We start from the raw sequence: 15496 nt of genomic DNA on the forward strand, positions 1-15496 counted from the left end.
ATGGAACACTTCCCTGGCATCACAGACTGGTTGAATGTCCTAGAGCCTCCCAGGGCTTAACACAGTACTCAGACATTCAGCAAGATCCCAGTTGACGAAAAAAACAAAAAACAAAACAAAACAAAATACATTCGCGAGAACACATTGAAGGAAAGTCTCCAATTTCTAAACGTTCTAGGATAGGAAGAGACTCTCCATTCTTTCCTCTTTCTAATGATGGCTCAAACGGCTCCTCATCCTGTTTCAAATCCGTCCTTTCTTTCAATCAATTTTCTATCTTTAACATTCTTATGACTATTTATTTGTATGTTATTTGATAAGTTTCCTAGTCATTCCCTTTGCTAATATTTCTATTCATGAACCTATATTATTCTTATTGATTTGTAAATGAACTATTTATATATTGAAATGTAGATATCAGCTGAGATCACTCTGCCCTTTAATATTTGGGACACAATGAATTGTACCTCCTTTCATGGCCATTGGACTTACGCTGTACCTTCCTCAAGATTTGTGAAAATTGACTTTCCCAAGGTTTGTAAACACTCTTCAGTTTTTCTCGTCACATCTCTCATAGAAGGAGAATTTGATCCCACCTGAAACAGGTAAGTTTACATATTGTTTTGCCACCACGTCATGCAATACATATATTATAGCATGTAGAGCCAGATAAATAATCTAGATTCTTTCCTTAATATCTTCTAAAAAATGCACAAAGTATCATATACGTTTTAGAATTTACTCAAGATTTGGGTAATATTTACATCCTTGTTCACCAGAATTCTCCACTGGGAAAAGGAGAAAGCTAAGAGTGGGATGTGATGATCACCTTTGTCCTAGAATATTGACTTTTGATCTGCTATAGATGTCACGTACAGTTTTCCTCTATTTTGGTTTGCACTTTGATTTTATATATGGCATTTTTTGCAACATAATTTTTGATGTATTCCAATTTATCGGTATTTTCCTTTAACCTTTCTGCCTTTGATATATTTCAAAAATGCTTTCCCTTTCATGTATATTCATGTATATTTTCTTATAGTATTTTTATAGCATTATTTAATTTTTAAATTTTTTTTTTAAAAGCAAGATTTGTTTTGGAAATATGATGTAAGATTAAAATGTAACCTTTCCCCCCAGATAATTAACTAAGATTATTAGATATTCCAAAATTTAAAAATCAGAAAATGATTGAGTACTGTTAATAGAAATGTAATGTGAGCCACACATGTAATGTAAAATGTTATTATAGTCACACTAAAAAAGTAAAAAGAAAGCCAGTGAAATTAATTTTAATAATACATTTTATTTAACCTAATATATTCAAAAGATTATCATTTCACTGTGTGATCAACATCAAAAGCTTTTTCAGTTAATTTTATTTGGTATGTAATAACTGTATATGGGGTACAGAGTGACATTTTAATACCTAGAAGTGATCAAATCAGGATGATTAGCATATCTGTCACCTCAAACATTTATCATTTCTGCTATGAACATTCAAAATCTTCTCTTCTAGCTTTTCAAAAATATATAAGAAATTATTGTTAACCACATTTACCCTACAGTGCTATGAAACACTAGAAATTATTTATTCTATCCAATTATAATTTTGTATCCATTAACCAACATTTCCCTACTGCCCGCTCCCCACTACCCTTCCCAGCCTCTAATAAGCATAATTCTACTCTCTATTTCTGTGAGCTCAATTTTTTTAGCTTCCACATGTAAGCAAGAACATATGGTGTTTATCTTTCTGTGCTTGACTTACTTAACATAATGTCCTCTAGGCTCATCCATGTTGCTGCAAATGACAGAATTTCCTTCCTTTTTAAGGCTGAATAGTATTTCATTTTGTATATATACCACATTTTCTTTATCCATTGATCTACTGATAAACATTTAAGTTGATTTCATATCTTGCTCTTCTGAATAGAGCTACAATAAACATGGGGGTGTAACTACCTCTTCCATACATTGATTTCCTTTGTTTTTGATAAATATCCAGTAATAGGATTGCTAGACCATACTTGACAACAACAAAACAAATAATCTGATTTTAAAATGGGCAAAGGATCTGAATAGACATTTCTCAAAAAAAAGACATACAAATGGCCAACAGGTATATGAAAGGATGCTCAACATCACTAATCATCAGGAAAATGCAAATCAAAACCACAATGAGATATCATCTTACCCCAGTTAGAATGGCTATCCAAAAAATAGAAAATAACAAATGCTGGTGCAGATGTGGAGAAAAGGGAATTCTTATACACTATTGGTGGGAATGTAAATTACTACAACCACTATGAAAAACAGTATGGAAGTTTTCAAAAATTAAAAATACAACATCAAACGTTATTAATATTTCAAAACAAAAAAATAAAAAATAAAACAGAAAAAGAAGAGGCGGGTGGATCAGTTGAGGTCAGGAGTTTGAGACGAGCCTGGCCCACATGGTCAAAGCCCGTCTCTACTAAAAATACCAAAAATTAGCCGGACCTAGTGGCAGATGCCTGCAATCCCAGCTACTCCAGAGGCGGAGGCAGGAGAATCACTTGAACCCGGGAGGCAGAGGTTGCAGCGAGCCAAGATCGTGCCATTGCACTCAAGACTGGTTGACAAAAGCAAAACTCCGTCTCAAAAAAAAGAAAACAAAACAAAAGAAAACAAAGTTCACAATATTTCATATTCTTTTTTTTTTTACTCAATCACTAAAATACAATATGTATTTTACACTTACAACACATGTTAATTCAGCCTATCCACAATTCCTGTGCTCATTAGCTATATGTCACTAGTAGCTACTGTATTGAATAGCACAGGCTTAGAGGAAGGTTTCTCACTCTCGGCACTATTGACATTTTGGACCCAATAATTCTTTTTTTTTCTTTTTTTCTTTTTCTGAGACAGAGTCTCGCTCTGTCACCCAGGCTGGAGTGCAGTGGTGCAATCTCGGCTCACTGCAACCTCCACCTCCTAGGTTTGAGCAATTCTCCTGCCTCAGCCTCTTGAGTAGCTGGGACTATAGGCGCCTGCCACCACGCCTGGCTAACTTTTGTATTTTTAGTAGAGATGAGGTTTCACCATATTGGCCAGGCTGGTCTCAAACTCCCGACCTTGTGATCTGCCTGCCTCGGCCTCCCAAATTGCTAGGATTACAGGCGTGAGCCACCGTGCCCGGCCAGACTTGATAATTTTTGGTTGCAGGCTCCTGTGCACTGTGCGTGATTAGCTGCATCCCTGGTCTCCACCCTCTAGATGACAGTAGCAATTCTCCCCCAGTTGTTGCAACTGAACATGTCTGCAGACATTGACAAACGTCTCAGTGGGAGTGGGGCAAAATTGTCTCCAGTGGAGAGCCAAAGGTCTAGAAAAACAGGGGAAAAAATACATGTGTGAAATGAGTCTTAGGATGATCTGAGAGGAAATTTTCATTTTAGAACCGAACACTGAACCGTGACAGTAATACTTATAACAATTAAAAGTCTATCCAGTTCCCATGTTTTAAATTCACAAAAAGGAGAAAGAAGAGAGGAAGAGGAGGGGTGGCAGAAGGAGAGAGAAATGAGAAGAAGGAGAAGACAGAAAGGAGAAACCTCTTTTTATATACCTTTGTGCTTATTTTGGGCCCCTATCCACAGAAAAAAATAATGACCCAGCATTGAACCCACTTTGGTGGCTGGCATCAATATGTAATTATTTCAAAAACCCTGAGGATCTTGACTTTGAAAACAAGCCAGTGCTTGGGTTGCAACATGCCTCAGACAATGACTGTGGGTTCAGGTTGTTGGGGACACCCAGTGTTCTCAATCCTAGAACTGCTTACTTCAAATAACAGCATTGAATATCAGAAGCAATAAGATGCCAAACTCTGGGTGCACTGATCTCTTCCAAAGTCTTTCTTATCAACCAGGACCTTGGTAATTGGAAGCCTCAGTTAACTACACAATATTTTTGAAGTCCTTAACTTTGTATATGTATACATATAAAGTCTACATAAATATATATAACCTCATATATAAAGAACTTTGAAAACATATATATAAGCTTTATACATATATTAAGGACTTTGAAAACATTAAATATATGTGTGCATGTGTGTGTGTATATATATATACACAAAAAAATCAAAATTATAGAAGATTAATTCAAGGAAAGAAAGAAAAAAATGGGGAAGGGCTGAAGGGAAGAACTGAATCAAGAACATATCTTGGAAAACCTAACACTTGTTATAATCTTATCCACCTGAATTTATATGTGTCTATACAATATTCAGAATGTTGACTTTTAGGTACAAGAAGATCCTGAATCATCAAAAAATAGCCTATTGTTTTCACTCTACTTCACAGTTTTTTTAAGTTTCTTTAACAACAAGAGCTAAAAGCTAAACAGTTTCTAGTTGCCCCTTGGTTAATAAGAACATTACACTAACCAGGAGTTTCCACTCCTCAAGTGTTCTAGCTCATGGGGGATTTACTTCAACTGAGCTCATTTGAAGATACTAAGAGTCTAGCTGTTGAGCTTCCACACTAGGTACTCTAGGTACAGCAGACAACAATCTGTGTCATTCCAAGTATCTTCCCAGGGACACTTAGGACTATTGGTATAGGAGGAATCGTTCAAGTGGCTCCGGCAGACGTAGCTTGTGGATGGCTTGATGACATGCTCGACCGAGACACTTCCGGACACACAGGCGGCAGAGCTGCGAAAGAGCAGGTGGGCCTGAGAGAGAAATGAAAATGGTGTTAACTTCATAGTGGTGGGAGATGGTGTGGAAGGGGGAAATCAGAGAACTGGAAGAGGGGAAACTTTCTAAAAGCAGAAGAGAAGCTGGATCTGTATAGGAACTATAGAATGATGTAGCGGACACTAAATACAGGCAGTGGATCCCGATTTGCCCCTCTGGAAGGGATGCATTTCTTTAAGATGATCTTCCAAGGGTACTTAGATTACCAATGTTGAAGAATGAGGCTAACCAGAGGCAAGTTAGGAATGCAGTGTGAGGTCTAACGGGAATGCATCTCATTAATGTATTGAATGTGCCAATGAAAGTAATACACTGGGCCAGGCGCAGTGGCTCACGCCTGTAATCCCAGCACTTTGGGAGGCCCAGGCGGGCAGATCACGCGGTCAGGAGATCGAGACCATCCTGGCTAACACCGTGAAACCCCGTCTCTACTAAAAAAAATACAAAAAATTAGCCGTGCGTGGTGGTGGGCACCTGTAGTCCCAGCTACTTGAGAGGCTGAGGCAGGAGAATGGCGTGAACCCGGGAGGCAGAGCTTGCAGTGAGCCGAGATGGCGCCCCTGCATTCCAACCTGGAGACAGAGTGAGACTCCATGTCAAAAAAAAAAAAAAAAAAAAGAGTGCACATTCTGGGGTCAGATGGCTTAGAATCTTACCTAATTCTATTATATAGCTAGCTGTGTGACCTTGCCTATGCTTTTCTTTTCCCATTTGTACCTGGCATAGCAACCAGCTACTACCGTATAAAGTTCCCACTGCTCTAAAGTTTTAAAAATTCAGTGAGATTGATCTATGTTTCAAATTTAGCCCAGTGCCTGGCACACGTAAAGCTGAATAATGATAATTGTCTTAATATTCTCCAAGCACACAAATAATCAATATAGGCTCAAAATATTTTCTTACTGTATAGATGTAAGAAGTTCTCTTCTGAATTTCAGATGCTCGACTTACCTCTTCTGGCATCATAGTTGCTCTTAATGCCCATGGTGGAAATGGGAATGAAGCAATGAGGTATGCAGACCCACCTACTCCCTGATCTGGGGAACAGGCACGCAACCTCACCATTTAGTCGGGTTTCTGAAATACTCTGTGTCCTCCCCTACTGACTCTGACTCAAGTCTTTTGAATTTGCCATCAGATTGTCTCCCAACATTACAAAGAGTTTTGGTTTGCTCAATCATATGCTTATGCCAGGACAGAAATGGAAATTCAACATTTTTGGGGTAAAAACAAGGTTTTCTGGTTTTCTTTTTTTGAGACGGAGTCTCGCTCTGTTGCCCAGGCTGGAATGCAGTGGTGGAATCTCGGCTCATTTCAACCTCCGCCTCCCAGGTTCAAGCAATTCTCCTGCCTCAGCCTCCTGAATAGCTGGAACCACAGACACCAGCGACCACATCCGGCTAATTTTTGTATTTTTAGTAGAGACAGGATTTCACCATGTTGGTCAGGCTGGTCTCCAACTCCTGACCTTGTGATCCATCCGCCTTGGCCTCCCAAAGTTCTGGGATTACAGGCGTGAGCCACCACACCCGGCCGGTTTTCTGGTTATTTTCTTGTTATGGAAAATACAAAGCAACACTCTGGTTATATGTAAATGCCCCTTGGTTTTTAGTGAATATACACAGCATATAAAATCCCAGAAGACAGGTCAGTGACAGCAGGGCTTGTCGCCTCCCACAATGCCACCTTCAATTAAAAAGAAAAAGGAAAGAGAAAGGAAAAAGAAAAAAAAGAAAGAAAAAAAAAGGAAAAAGAATAAAAGAAAAGAAAAAGGAAAAAAATGCTACAGATGAGACAGGAAGGGGAGAGAATGTGCTTATGGAAGAAGAATGGATACCCAGCCCTTGGTTACCTTCACGGAGCAAGAGCGCCTGCTCCACGCTGCTTTTTGGAGCCGCCAGATCAAGCGCACTTTTGCCCTGAGCATTTCTACGCTTCAGGTTAGCTCCATAGTCGGTTAGCAGGTGGATGACCTCCACGTTGGACTGCCTTGCTGCAGCATGGAGTGGGGTGTCCAGCCACTGGCCATGGTCGACACTGGCTCCTTAACAAAACAGATGGCCACAATTCAACACTAAATGGTAATGTAAAGCACAATGAGCTTCAAATATAGTAATTGCATATAAAGACATTTTAAGTACCATGACATATTTGACAAATCTTTGAAAACATGTGATTTAAGCCTAGAACCTCAGCAATGCCTACTAAGACTACTTGAAATTATTTGGTGAGAAAAGTGAATTTAGATATTTTTAATTATTTTAAATATTTGCTTTCCCATACAAACTGTGTGGCATACAAAATAAAGTATTTGAGGCTCTTGTTACATAGTTATTATGTTTGGGGGCAAAAGATAAAGCTAAGTTTATTTAGTATTTATATTATTTGGGGCTCAAGAAATGATTTCTGAACTTACTACAGAGAATAGTAAATGATGGGAAGTAAAAAAGACAAAAACTTCCTCAAGATAAAAATTCACAATAAAGGTTTTTACTACAATCTCCACCTTTATGTCAGGGGCTAAGTTTGTTGAATCTTTAGTCAAATAATAGTTTCAAGATATTTCATTTTTCCAGCCAAGCACAGTGGCTCACACCTGTAATTCCAGCACTTTGGGAGGCTGAGGTGGGTGGATCACCTGTGGTCAGGAGTTCAAGACCAGCCTAGCCAACATGGTAAAACCCTGTCTCTACTAAAAATACAATAAATTAGCTGGGTGTGGTGGTGTGCGCCTGTAATCCCAGATACTCAGGAGGCTAGGGCAGGAGAATCGCTTGAACCCTGGAGGTGGAGGTTGCAGTGAGCTGAGGTCACGCCATTGCACTCCAACCTGGGCAATAAGAGCGAAACTTCATCTCAAAAACAGAAAAAAAAAAAAAAGAAAAAGATAGTTCATTTTTCCACAGACTCTCGGTTTCTGTATATGCCTTTTAGAATTGCTTTTAAAATGACTAGATACTGTAGCAGGATAGATATAAACTAGCCTGTAGCAAATGTCTGTTGTTTTTACTGTCCAGCATCTTCTTGGCAAGCATACCTAGATTTCCCGAAGGGAAACCACCCTCTTGTGAGTTTCAGTTCTTGTGTTTCCAGTGAAGCCTAATAAATGCAGAGTAGGTTGAAATCTAGGCCTAAACCAATCAATGTATTGTATTTCCTTGGCCCCCATGAGGGGTTCAAAGATGGGCATGTGACTCAAAAAGAGCCAATGCTCTTTCTTGCTGTGTATGGATAAGGAGGGCTGTAAGCCCAGGTATTGCTGGCAGCCATCTTGTGACAACCAGGGAGAACAATATCAGGTAAATGGAGTTAACATCAAAGAAAGCAGGACTGAGAAATACAGTCATTTCTCTAGAGAAGTTTTGTTTTTAGCATTCAAACATAAAATGCTAACCGAATATTTTCCAACCATGACAAGAACTTCATCTTTGAAGCTACAGAAAACCAACAAAGTTAATAGGTTTCTTCATGAAAATAATTTTGGAAATTACCTAATTCTAGAAGTTTCTTCACACAGTCTACCCTCTGGTAGGTGCACGCCACATACAGGGGAGTTCCAAGCTGAGGCACCTCATGGTCAATGTTAACATTATTTGCCAGCAGGATCTCCATGCACTCTCTGTGACCTGGTGGAACACAAGATACCCTCACTCAAGTAAGGGACATATTAAATATTCACAGAATTATAGGATTGCTTATCTGAAATGGGCTTTAGAAATAACTTAGGTTGGCCAGGTGCAGTGGCTCAAGCCTATAATCCCAGCACTTTGGTAGGCTGAGGTGGGTGGATCACCTGAGGTCAGGAATTCGAGACCAGCCTGGCCAACATGGTGAAACCCCATCTCTACTAAAAACACCAAAATTAGCCGGGCATGGTGGCACACGCCCGTAATCTCAGCTACTCGGGAAGCTGAGGCAGGAGAATCGCTTGAACCCAGGAGGTGGAGGTTACAGAGAGCTGAGATCGCGCCGCTGCACTCCAGCTTGCCTGACAGAGCGAGACTCTGTCTCAAAATACATAAATAAAAAAAAATAAGTAACCTAGATCTCTTTTTGCAGTAGAAAAAAAAATTTTTGTTTGTTTTTGGAAATCTTAGGTAGAAACCCCCAAAATAATACCAATAAAAAGAGGAGCATGGCCATGCTTCCCCACTCCAGCTTCTCTTTGCAACCCGATTTAACTTTAACTAAACTAAGGGCTCCAAGTAGCACAGTTGAAATCACTCTCCAGAATGATGCCACCATTTTACAAATGGAAGTGACAAGACCCAGAGGGACAAACGACTAGGCCTATTATTACTCTGAAAAGCTAGTACTCAAACCCGAGAGAACCCTGTCCCCTCTCCATTATAAATCTCTCATTCTCTTCTTTCTCCATGATGTGAGATTGGATATATGGCCTGCAACTTTATTTTGGTTAGTCTGGAAAATACCTATGGGAAAGAATAAAGAAGTCTTACGTGTAGAATATATTTAAATACACTTTCAAATTCAGTGGCTAACAACAACTATGTAAGCAAGCATTCTCTTTTGAGAGTTTGCCCAATAAATAGATAGACATGATTAATTCGCAACCTGTGAATGCTTCGTTCAGGAGAGAGTGCTTCTGAGGTATTGATGGGAGCTTGCAAAGAGTTCGTTCTCTTTGAAGATTTAAATGTCTCCCTAAAAAAATCATGTCATTACTAATTAATTTAGCCAACCTATTCTTTGCCGATAACATAAAAGTAAGCTTCATTTTAGACCTACCTGATTTATCACAAATTCTAAATTAAGTATAAATATGCATTAAAATGTACAAATCAGGACTGTCAATTCAAACTATTTGTTCACATAATTAAATATTATACCTGGATTACAGCATCAGTATGTCAAGGTATTGATTCAAACTATGACTCAGCTTGTTCATAGAGGTTTAGAGCTATAAGAATCCAGAAATAATATCTAGTAAGTCCCTAAAACTACTTGGAAAATACAGGGTATTTAACACATATTTTTGAATAATTCTTGTCTTTTTTTTGAAGAACAAGAAACAGCCTAGTTTGAGTTAAATTTAAATATTCTCAGAAAGTTTTAAAAATGAATACAGAAAAGTTAAATGGCTAGCACTAATACAAAGTGTATAAAATAATGAATTTGCTAATCATGCTTCCATTCTGTGGATATTTATCCTTAACATGCTTTTACAATACAGAAAAATATACAGAAACACACAAAGTATGTGTTTATTACGAGCATATATATGTTTTATAGGCACACAGATACCAAAAGCTCCAAATATAATCAGCCAAGCACTGCAGACATACCTAATTAATTCAAACCATTCCCAATACTTATCAATTTTTAAACATTTGTGCGGAAATACAAATAATATTAATTTTTACTTCAAACATTTATATCAAATCAATATTAAATTTTTAATAAAGACTTTTTGTAATACCAGCACTTTGGAAGGCTGAGATGGGTGGATCACCTGAGGTCAGGAGTTCGAGACCAGCCTGGCCAACATGACGAAACCCTGTCTCTACTCAAAAATACAAAAATTAGCTGAGCACTGTGGCAGGTGCCTGTAATCCCAGCTACTTGGGAGGCTGAGGCAGGAGAATCGCTTGAACCCCGGAGGTGGAGGTTGCAGTGAGCCAAGATTGTGCCATTGCACTCCAGCCTATGAGACAGAGCAAGACTCTGTCTCAAAAAAAAAAAAAAAAAAAAGGCTTATATGACCAAGCACGGTGGCTCACGCCTGTAATCCCAGCACTTTGGGAGGCCTAGGCAGGTGGATCACCTGAGGTCAGGAGTTCGAGACCAGACTGACAAACATGGTGAAACTCCGTCTCTACTGAAAATAGAAAAATTAGCCAATTGTGGTGGCGGGCACCTGCAATCCCAGTACTTGGGAGGCTGAGGCAGGAGAATTGCTTGAACCTGAGAGGCGGAGGTTGCAGTGAGCAGAAATCATACCACTGCACTCCAGCCTGGGCAATAGCATGAGACTCTGTCAAAAAAAAGAAAAAAAAAAAAGAAAGACATTTATATCGTTTCCAAAGTAGTTCATTATTCTACAAATTAAAGGACTTACATGATGTTTGGGAAATGACTAACATCAGCTATTATTTAATAAATGTGTATTAAATACATTTAGAACATAAAATACATAGATAAATTTAGATTTGGGTCTTTTGCATCATTTAAGGTGATCCACTGGAAAAAAAATTGGCAAGTGACATGTTTAATAACCTGGAACAAATCTTTCACTTTTGCCTTTTGAAATAAAGTATTTCATCCCAAATTACACCAGCAAAGATCACTATTCTAGAGTGTTTTAACTTCACCATTGTATTTCTGATCTCAGTTAAGAGAACAACTCCCTCACTGGCTATCATCAAAATGTCGCTCTTTGGGTGTGTGACCTTTGACAAATGGCCTTGTCCTTTCAGTGGCATCTTCTCCTTCATGTCTAGTCTGTGCATATAGTTTTTAAATTCCTTGGATTTACTATTTTCCTTCACTTTGAAATTAACTGACAACACAGGAGTCTGGAGTCAGCTTCAAGATTTCCAATGCTATACTTTGGAAAGTTGCAGCCTTTTCTTTCCGATAATTATGACTTTGAAGTCATCAGTCCATCTAGATTGTGTAACTTATTATGAACAGTTACATTTACTATTCCATTAGAGATAGTATCAGCCTTGGGTTTCAGATACTTTCATAGTTTATTTTAGGTTAGTGGTTGGTATTTTATGGACTTTAGAGGATAAGCTATTCTTGCCTACCAAGGACAGAGACATAAGCATAGTACAATTCAAGTAAGTCACAACTACTGCCTTGGCTGTACCAGCTGCCACCAAAACACCAGCAAAGAGGCTCTGGAAAGGCCTGCCAACAGACCATCCCCAGGAAATGGGACATCTGAGTCAGGAAAGCATTCCAAAGTTATAAGTAGAGTTCTTTGTGCCACACTGGTATTTCCTGAAGATTTAGACAAATTAAAGTTACTGCTGTGGGATTTCTAGGCCACACATATTCTAATGGTGAGGAAGATCAGGGTCACCCTTGAATGACTAACACTAGACCATTGATTCATACAGATTGGAGTGAGCCCATCAATGTTTCACATGCATTGTGGTGGCTCATTTACCTCTCTTCACTGCCTCATGGATGGGCGAGGCCAGGTGCACCTCAAACTGGGCCTTGGCTCCAAACTCCAGCAGCACATTGACACATGCAGCACTGCCGCTGCAGCAAGCATTGAAGAGGGGCGTGGCTCCGTGAACTGTCACTCCATTGACCTAATGACGGGCAAAGAGAGAGCCAGAGGATTTGTTATTTCATTCTCACCATCTCCAAGTATGTCTTCCTGTGTATTTGCCTAGAGGAATTCCCCGTGCTGGTGAATAGGTGAGGGAACTCCACATCTTTACAGTATTATGAAACTTCATGAAGTTATTGGGTGGATTGAGCGAGTTACTATATGTCAAACACTTAAAACATTATGTGTCGCCCAGTCAGCACTCAATAAGCATTTGCAACAACAATTATTTCCATTTTCCATTTTCCATTAATATGACTCCCCTCTGAATCATGAACAAACATGGCAGGAACCAAAAGCACTGGAGAAATCAGCTAGCTGTGGTCCCAAAATCCATGCTTACAAAATCCTTGGCAATTCTCCACAGATCTACTGTCTTTCTTGCCACAACTTCCTCTCTGGTCTACTATAATCCAAGCAAATTACGCATGTCAGCTGTTACTTCTAGAGATAGCATGACCAAGCCAAAGGGACATAGAAAACAGCCATCAACATGGGGTCTGCAACCATCTTTGGTACCTTGTAGGGATGTGGGAAGCGCATGAGAACCAGCAGGGCTGGGAAACATCTCTGTGTATCAACAATAGATTGGAAAGAACATCAGGAGCTGCAGGAGTGGTAGGGAGCTCTGATGCCATTGAAATGTAGGACAGTCAAGTTTTTGATGTGAAACAATTTTGCTTCAACAACTAAGGATACATGCTTGTGATAATCAGGATTCTAAATGTCCTTGCTTTGGACACAAAAAAAAGACTTGTTTCCAGAGTTGCAATATAACCCGTGAAACAGGGTCTTGCTCTGTTATCCAGGCTGGAGTGCAGTGTTGTGATCATAGCTCACTGCAGCCTTGAATTCCTAGGCTCGAGCGATCCTCCTGCCTCAGCCTCCTGAGCAGCTGGGACTACAGGCATGCACCACTATGACCCACAAATTTAGAAGAATTATTTGTAGACAGGGTCTAGCTATGTTGCCCAGGCTGGTCTCAAACTCCTGGGTTCAAATGATCCTCTTGCCTCAGCCTGCCAAAGGGCAGGGATTACAGTTGTGAGCCACCACACCCAGCCTAACCCCCATTAAATTGGAAAGTTAAAGATAAGATGCTAAGATGGCAGAGACAGGCAAGGTCAGGGGAAAATGTGTGTCAATTCATATTGCTAGGGGTTTCTATATTTTTACTAAAAAGTATTTGGTAGGACTAGTTTGATTTGTGTTTTTCTAAGTATCATCCTCATCCCCAGTCTAGGAATTTGTCTTCTTATGTGATTTCCTATAAATTTCTCTCTTAGTTCACGTCAGCAAACATTTATTGAGCATCTACTAGGTGCTAATGTTTTGGAAACAATGATAAGACAATTGCCTCTCCTTGAGTAGGCTGAACAATTGCCTCTCCTTGAGTAGGCTGAATTCTATTAGGGAAGACAAACACAAAAAGAAGTTTTTATTGCTTTTTGTTTTTTGTTTTTTTCGGACAGAGTCTTGCTCTGTCGCTAGGCTGGAGTACGGTGGTATGATCTCGGCTCACTGCAACCTCCGCCTCCTGGGTTCAAGAGATTCTGCTGCTTAGCTTCCTGAGTAACTGGGATTACAGGTGCCCGCCACCACGCCCAGCTAATTTTTGTATTTTTAGTAGAGACGGGGTTTCACCATGTTGGCCAGGATGGTCTTGATCTCTTGATCTCGTGATCCACCTGCCTCGGCCTCCCAAAGTGCTGGGATTACAGGCGTGAGCCACCGCGCCTGGCGAAAAATAAATCATTTTGAAAATATAATAAAGAATTTAGATAACTATGGGAGTAGGACAAAGGAGAGGATAGACTTGGGAAAAACTTAGAAAGTAAAATTAGCAGGAGTTTTTCATTAATTAGATAGGGAGATGAAAGAAATAAGATGACTCTCAGGTTTGCAGCTTGGGAAACCACGAGGATGTTTCACCAGGCCTCTGAAACTAGGAACCCAAGATGAGGAGCAGGTCCCAGAGGGAAGAACATGATAAGCACAGTTACAGATGCACTGAGTTTGAGGTATTCATGGGACTGCCAATTGTGGGGGACTTTCTACTGAAGGTCAGCTTTCTCTTATTTCATTTCTCATTCTGATTTAAATGTTAAATGGTGTGATACAGTATTTATTGGCTGTTTCTTTATAAACTTGACAAAGACAAAGAAACATGTCTTATTCTTCTCTTTGTGCCCAACAAAACCTCCTCTCTGACCTGATATTGTCAGCAGTCTGCCTGTGACTCCAGTCATCTAGCTTGAAAGGAAATGGCTCTCACACAGCCTTCTTTCATCATTACCCATGAGCTGACTAAGCGGTGACTTAGAGAAGCGCTATCTAATGAAAATGCACGACCACTTGGCAGGGCACGGTGGCTCACACCTGTAATCCCAGCACTTTGGGAGGCCAAAGTGGGCGGATCACCTGAGGTCAGGAGTCTGAAACCAGCATGGCCAACATGGCAAAACCCCATCTGTACTAAAAATACAAAAATTAGCTGGGCGTGGTGGCGGGCACCTGTAATCCCAGTTACTCAGGAGTCTGAGGCAGGAGAATCGTTTGAATCTGGGAAGCAGAGGTTGTAGTGAGCTGAGATTGTGCCACTGCACTCCAGCCTGGGCAATAGTGTTAGTGAGACTCTGTCTTAAAAAAAAGAAAGAAGGGGAAAAAAAATTGAAAAAAGAAAATGCATGACCACAATGGCCTCAGGAAAAGTAGTTTCACAAGGAAGACTTTTATATTCAGTTCTCCATGTGGAAACCCAATTTCCACATAAAATTTTTTTAAATTGTCATTAAGCACTTAAAAACATTGCAGTTCATAAAATAAATATTGCAAGGACTGAGTTAAACAACAAAATTAGAAACAAAGAGCATCCGGCAACTAAATACAGAAGATTTTTAGAAGTTGTGATTTTATGATTCTATTCTGGTATCTATATTATATAATGCACCTCAATCACGCTTCGAAAAAAGTTTGGAGATAAATTTAAAATAAGACAAAGTCCAATTCTGTAGATTTCCCCCAATGTATTGTTTATTAAAAGGTCATTTATTTTGATAATTTTGCTCAATAAAAATAGTTGTCCATTGAAGATGTTGAATTAAGAGTGTTTTCTATTGTTCTTTAAAATCTTGTTATTAAACCTCATACAGTGTTAGTGGGATTATGAATTAGTACAACCATTATGGGGAACAGTTTGGAGGTTCCTCAGAAAACTAAAAATAGAGCTGCCATATGATCCAGCAATCTTACTGCTGGGTATATACCCAAAAGAAAGGAAAACAATACATCAAAGAGATATCTGCACTCCCGTGTCTGATGCAGCACTGTTCACAATTGCGAAGACCTGGAAGCAACCCAAGTGTCCATCAGCAGATGAATGCATAAAGAAAACATGGTGGCCGGGCACGGTGGCTCACGCCTGTAATCCCAGCACT

The 15496-nt window shown here is 39.5% G+C and overlaps 1 protein-coding gene across 4 annotated transcripts in view; it reads right to left on the reverse strand.

The window, feature by feature from the left end:
* Positions 1 to 1286: 1286 nt before the first annotated feature.
* The window catches only part of ASB11 (ankyrin repeat and SOCS box containing 11), a 34504-nt gene continuing 20294 nt past the window's right edge, over positions 1287 to 15496 (reverse strand). For 3 of the 4 annotated variants that reach the window (XM_002806154.4, XM_015126954.3, XM_077987951.1), the window contains 4 exons: positions 11889 to 12039; positions 8242 to 8376; positions 6603 to 6794; positions 1287 to 4725 (listed from right to left, as the gene is read on the reverse strand). In XM_002806154.4, coding sequence (XP_002806200.2) covers positions 4601 to 4725; positions 6603 to 6794; positions 8242 to 8376; positions 11889 to 12039 — 603 coding nt within the window. In that variant the 3' untranslated portion in view covers positions 1287 to 4600. 4 annotated transcript variants of the gene reach the window in all.

The sequence above is a fragment of the Macaca mulatta genome, chromosome X (genome assembly GCF_049350105.2).
Source record: "Macaca mulatta isolate MMU2019108-1 chromosome X, T2T-MMU8v2.0, whole genome shotgun sequence".
Classification (NCBI taxonomy): domain Eukaryota; kingdom Metazoa; phylum Chordata; class Mammalia; order Primates; family Cercopithecidae; genus Macaca; species Macaca mulatta.